The sequence below is a fragment of the Henckelia pumila genome, chromosome 4 (genome assembly GCF_033568475.1).
Source record: "Henckelia pumila isolate YLH828 chromosome 4, ASM3356847v2, whole genome shotgun sequence".
Classification (NCBI taxonomy): Eukaryota; Viridiplantae; Streptophyta; class Magnoliopsida; order Lamiales; family Gesneriaceae; genus Henckelia; species Henckelia pumila.
Window position 1 is genome coordinate 75,648,376 of NC_133123.1, and position 6,474 is coordinate 75,654,849.

Consider the following 6,474-nt stretch of genomic DNA (forward strand, 5'->3'; position numbering starts at 1 on the left):
CACATTTTATCAGAAAAACTAGATGGACACGACTTTTACATGTCGTAGCAGTATTTTCAAGATTATATAGTAACTCGAGTAAATCCAATGAAGTTGAATCAAATAATATTTGAATTAACTTGGAAAAAAATTTTAAACTCGATGGTCCCATAGAAAAAAAGTTGGTCAAAGTTGTGGTAAAAATGATAGATTTAGATAGTGTTTGAGAAAACTTTTAAAAAACATTTATCACTTTTCGTTAATAAAATTTTGAAATTTTATTAAGAAAAAACTGAAAAATGTTTTCTACAAACTCTTCCAAACAATGTCTTGCCTTAGATAGATGAATAGGGAATGTTGTATTATAGTTTGCCCCATCTACCCCAACATCTAGTGGAGCTCCTGCATCAACCACTTCCATTCCTCTTATCAAACCATCCGCACCACTCATACTAAAACAGTGAACTCAAACGACCACAAAACTTATAAAATAGCTCAAAGCCCTCTTGTGAATATTTGTCCGACCATTGGCTACAAATATATATGATATGAAATGTATATAGATAGATAATTTTATCCTTCAAGCACAAATCACAATGCCGCCATTAATATTATAAGACAATTCGTAGTTCCATATTAATTCACAAACTAAACACAAACTATTCAAGTACAAAAGGCCAGTAAAAACCACGGCCAGAAATGGAAAAGAACTATCAAAACAAAGCTAATTTAAATACAAGAGTACAGCATTCTCATAGGGCTTCAAAGAACATGTTACGATTTATATTTCTATTGCTTCTTGTCCGAATTAATGATTTCCGCCCTCGGAGATGCTCTAGGAAACTGTTTGAGTTCGTTCAATATCGACTCTCCTTCGTCAAAAACACTACCTGAATGGGGGGCAATTGACATTTCTTCGAGTTCAGTGGCAGATGATAATAGATATTTTATGAACTCCATTTCGGACTCGTTGCCAGAGAAAAGTTGCAGAGAAACGGTTTTAAGGTGTGTCAATGTATCCGAGCTTTTCTGGGATCGGAGAAATTCCGAGACAGAGTCCACGACATTTGATGTGAAGGCCTGGAGATCACAGAAATTTAATCAAAATTGTTCTTGATTGAATATTTTGGAAACAAAATGATAATTCAAGAAGTAAATAGAAACTTACAGTGATTTTAAGCTTTTGTAAATCGGGGGAGCTTCTGATGAAGCAAATGGCACAAGCGATTTCCTGAATCTTTTCGAAATACATATCTGTAAGGTGGAGAGTTTTCAAGGTTCTCAACGCCACCGGCAGTTTGTTGGGGGCGCCATACTCAACAAGATCCTATAAATGTGCCAAGAAAAGTTCATTAGTTGAGATCACACATAATACTTAACCTAAATATTATTTTTCAAACTTTGTGTCAACTGATAAATTTTATATTTCCTCACCTCTAAGGCATAAGCCTGAAGTTGAAGCTCCTCGAGTGCGGGTAGAGAGCCTAGGGATTTAACCAAATCTATGGAGAATCGGTTTTCCCTTTTGAAATCCATGGAGGAGAAAGATATTTTAACATCTTTAAGAAGGGGGCACTTCTCAAAAGAAATGGATCTGAATAAGCCATGAAACTCGAGATATTTTAACTTCTGCCCAACGATTTCGAGACAATCGAAGCTAGTGCAGTGAACCAACCTCAGTCTTTCAACTGCGGGGCAAGCAGCAAAGAATTTTCCGAAAGTTTCGGGTACTAGTACAACATTTTGAAGATCAAGGTTCTCGAGTTTACTAAATCCTTTGAAACCCGAGGGAGGATTAAATGCACAGTTATAGAGCTTTAAATTTCTTAAATTTTGGAAAGTATAGATATCAGAAGGCAGCTTATGGTTGTCTCCCCTAGATACATGGAGGGTTAAATCTTGGAGGGTATTTTTTGGAAGCATATGGATCCACTGATCAATATTGGGGCTACTTTTCAGATCAGGGACTTGGAGTGCAAATCTGAGCAAAGGTCCCTTGTGAAGCTTAAGAATTTGATGAACAAGGGTCTCGAGTTTGTGACCTCCGAGAAACATTTGGTCAAACCAGAAATCAAAAACGATTTCAGGACATGTTATCCATTTATATCTCCATTCTCTCGACAAAATGCTCGTTCTGACTATGTCTCGTAGAGGCAAGCATCCAAGAATGTTCTCTATTATGCTACAAGGTAGATTGCTAATCAAATCAACCTCAGACATAACGGAACCCTTCGTTCTCATATCTGAAACACAAAACAAAGAAAAAAATCTCAATATTTCGACATCATCACTCCACAAAAGTTGAAAAGAAAACATTCAACTGTCGCCAAGTAGTCTCAACCCAACAGAAACGCTATATTCAACCGACTAAACAATCGATCTAAAGTGAAATCTAAGACTGAAGTCTTTTTTGGTTTGTTCACAAGAAAGTTGTAAACATTTCTTTAAGACTGAAATAAATAGGAAAATTAAAAACACAGAAGAATCAACCAAAGATTTTACCCCTAGGCTTAGCTCAGTTGTCTGAACAGACACTTTGACATAACTGGCAAGAAATGTTTCAAAGCATCGAACGATGGTATCAAGTCACCGTTTAATCAAATACCGATGAAAAAAATAATTCAGACTTCTGATTTTTGGCTAGATTTCATACCTAACGCAACAAACTAGCTATAGATCATAGGAATCTCATCCTTTTAACCAATATAAAATAACTCCAAAGAAACGTAACTTTCTGGACAGCTCACAAAACAAAATGAAAGCTTAAAAAAAAAAAGTCAATTACAATCTAGAAAACTCAGAGTTTATTCATTTATTAATTATGCTGATCAAAGTCATTGAGAGCACCTTCTTCGAAGTTGTCCTCGCGATACACAGAATTCATTTCTTTGAACCGTTAATCACGGAATCCGAATGAAAAAACACAAAAAATTCAAAAAAAACGCACAAAATACCATTTGAATCATATCAAATCGCCTAAAAAAAGCAAGAGCTATTGATCGACGACCAAAGAAAGTAAAAATTCCAAAAAAAAAAAAAAAGAGGGGAAAAAGTGCTTCAGCTCACCTAAAACGCCCTTGATTCTTCTTTCTTTCCCTGGGTATCTCGGCGGGGTCCGGAGGTCGATAATTGTGGGCAATTGGCGGAGAATTGAGTGAAAGTGTTGGTTATTGGAGCGGCGGAATTGGGAAGCAAATGGGGTTTTTAGGTGGGGAATGGAGGGATTGAATTTGATTCGGATATATTGGTGAAATGTCTAATGGGTGTGTGGGACCCACTTTTTTAGAGCTCATACTCGGATATCACGATAAGATCAAAAACGGACCTCATCCGCTTGCTTGACTCAGCACTTTGTTTAATGCTATTTTATTTTTTTAATATAAAAATTAAAAAAATATTATTTTAGTATTAAATGTATTTATATATAAAAAATAGAAAGAAAGAAAAAGGAGTTTAAAACAGCGATTGATAATTTGATCTTGGCATTTGTTGCATCCCTCACAAATCGGAATAAAAATATGTAGGACAAGTCCCTCTCAAAATTAGTTATCTCTGTCAATTGCAGGGTAAAAAAAAAAATCTTAAACAAAAAGACAATATCTAGCACGAATGTCCCGAAATAGTGTTTAATAATGTTTGAGATAGCTTTTAGGAAGCATTTCTCGGATTTTCTTCACAAAATTTTGAAATTTTGTAAAAAAATTTGTGAAGAAAAAACTTTAAAGTGTTTCTTAATCACTCCCAAACACTACATATATCTTTAATAATATTCTAACTACGGCTAAATAATTACATATCTTTGGATACATCTGATAATTATTTAATAATAACTATGTGCATAACCAAAAATTCAATGACCCTGCATGTATTGTTTAATATACTCAATATTAAATGAAGTCTTACATCCCGTTTGGTATTTTGAATGAGAGGAATGAGGGATGTGTAGACGTATGATAAAAATATAATCAAATATAGATTAGTGATATATGGAGATGAGTAATAGGTTGTTTTGTATATTTTTAATTTTGCAGTATTATTATGTTTATTGTTATGTAATGTCTTAAATGCACATGTCAATTGCAAGCAATTGTGGAGAAAATAACTATATCTGTAAAATTTCAATCATATCAAGTCAAGCATGCCTTCGTCACAAGGGAAAGGAAATGTCTCATCCAACCCTTCGTCGCAAGGGAAAGGAAACGTCTCATCTAACCTATATTCAATGACATCAAAGGCCATGAGATGAAATTAAGTTAACCATAAAATGAGACAAACTAACTATGAGTAAAAAATTATGATTCATTTTATTTTCAACTATCATACAAAACGGTCAATACATGTATAGAATATTGTCACATAGGTAGCATCTCATTGTCCCTACCCCCTACATTTCGAGCATATTATAACCTAAATATGTCTTTAATTTTGTTAATCACACTTCACGTATTTTCAGTTTTAGAATCCTATGATATAAATTTTATATTTAGGCATTTAATTTCACTAAGTTCACGAATATGTATTTACAAAAAACAAAACATATTATTATTGTTGTGAAAAGTAAAATTTATAAAGCTCAAAAACTCAAAATATTCTCAAACTCCACACTTTAAATTTATTCTCTCAAATTGTGTTTTTCTACACAAATGGAGAGACCTATTTATAGATCTCAATGGGAGATTAGTCCAAAAATTAAATCATCATCATCTACATCATCACACACTAATTTTCAAAATAATACAACTCAATTTTCAACAATTCTAATATAATATAATATATTTTCAACACTCCCCCTTGTGATGATGATCGTCATATGATGATTGTCTTTATTACGTATTTTATGCTGCCTCGTTAAAAACCTTACTAGAAAAAATCCAGTGGGATAAAAACCATAGCAAGAAAAAAAGAGTGCAGCCACGTAAACTCCCCCTCATGTTAATATGAGTGATTCTTCACATATTCCGTAGATTGCGCATCCCAATGTTGTATATATGCTTTCTGAATATCGTCGTGGGAAGTACCTTTGTGAAGAGATCTGATGAGTTCTCACTTGATTGAATGTAACAGATATCAATATCTTTATTCTTCTCAAGCTCTTGAGTGTAGGCAAAGAACTTTGGGGGGATATGTTTGGTTCTGTCACTTTTGATGTATCCTTCTTTCATTTGAGAAATACATGCAGCATTGTCTTCATAAAACGTCACAGGCTTCTTGTCTACTGATAATCCACAAGAAGTTTGGATATGTTGTGTCATTGATTTTAACCACACACATTCACGACTTGCTTCATGTAATGCAATAATCTCGGCGTGATTTGATGAAGTTGTTACGAGTGTTTGTTTCTGTGAATGCCAAGAAATTTCGGTGCCTCCACGAGTAAATACATATCCGATTTGGGAACGTGCCTTATGTGGATCAGATAAATATCCAGCATCAGCATAACCAATGATACTTTGATTGGTATCTTTTGAGTACAAAAGTCCCAAATCTGTCGTTCCTCGTAGATAACGGAATATATGTTTAATTCCGTTCCAGTGCCTCTTTGTTGGATATGAACTGAATCTTGCCAATAAATTTACAGCAAAAGATATATCAGGTCTAGTGTAATTTGCAAGATACATAAGGGCATCAATGGCACTTAGATATGGTACTTCTGGACCAAGAATAACTTCATCATCCTCACATGGACGGAATGGATCCTTTTCTATGTTTAATGATCTTACAACCATTGGAGTACTTAATGGATTTTATTTATCCATATTAAAACGTTTAAGGATCTTTTCTGTATAATTTTCCTGGTGAACAAAAATTCCACATTCTTTTTGTTCGATTTGCAAACCCAGACAGTACTTGGTTTTTCCAAGATCCTTCATTTCAAATTCTTCTTTCAAGTACATCATAACTTCTTGAATTTCTTTATTCGTTCCAATGATGTTTAAATCATAAACATATACAGCAATAATTACACATCCGGATGTTGTTTTCTTGATGAAAACACAAGGGCATATTGGATTATTTACATATCTCTTTTTCATCAAGTGATCACTTAGCCGATTATACCACATTCGGCCTGATTGCTTCAATCCATATAATGATCTTTGCAATTTTACAGAATAAAATTCTCTGGGTTTTGAACTTTGTGCTTCAGGCATCTTAAATCCTTCAGGAATTTTCATGTATATATCACTATCAAGTGATCCGTATAAGTAAGCTGTAACAACATCCATAAGACACATTTCCAAATTTTCAGACACTGCCAAACTAATCAAATATCGAAACGTAATTGCATCCATAACAGGAGAATACGTTTATTCATAATCAATTCCAGGCCTTTGAGAAAAACCTTGTGCAACAAGTCTAGCTTTATATCTGACTATTTCATTTTTCTCATTTCGCTTTCGAATAAAAACCCATTTGTATCCAACAGGTTTTACACCTTCAGGTGTGAGGACTATAGGTCCAAAAACATTACGTTTATTCAGGGAATCCAATTCAACC

The 6,474-nt window shown here is 34.0% G+C and overlaps 1 protein-coding gene across 1 annotated transcript; it reads right to left on the reverse strand.

Annotated features, from left to right (window-relative positions):
- Nucleotides 1-568: 568 nt before the first annotated feature.
- Nucleotides 569-3,204, reverse strand: LOC140864322 (F-box/FBD/LRR-repeat protein At1g13570-like). Its single transcript, XM_073268430.1, has 4 exons — nt 3,046-3,204; nt 1,414-2,222; nt 1,148-1,306; nt 569-1,059 (listed from the first exon to the last, which is right to left on the reverse strand). The coding sequence occupies exons 2-4, from the start codon at nt 2,218-2,220 to the stop codon at nt 769-771; spliced, it is 1,257 nt and encodes a 418-aa protein (XP_073124531.1). The 5' UTR covers nt 2,221-2,222; nt 3,046-3,204; the 3' UTR covers nt 569-768.
- Nucleotides 3,205-6,474: the final 3,270 nt, after the last annotated feature.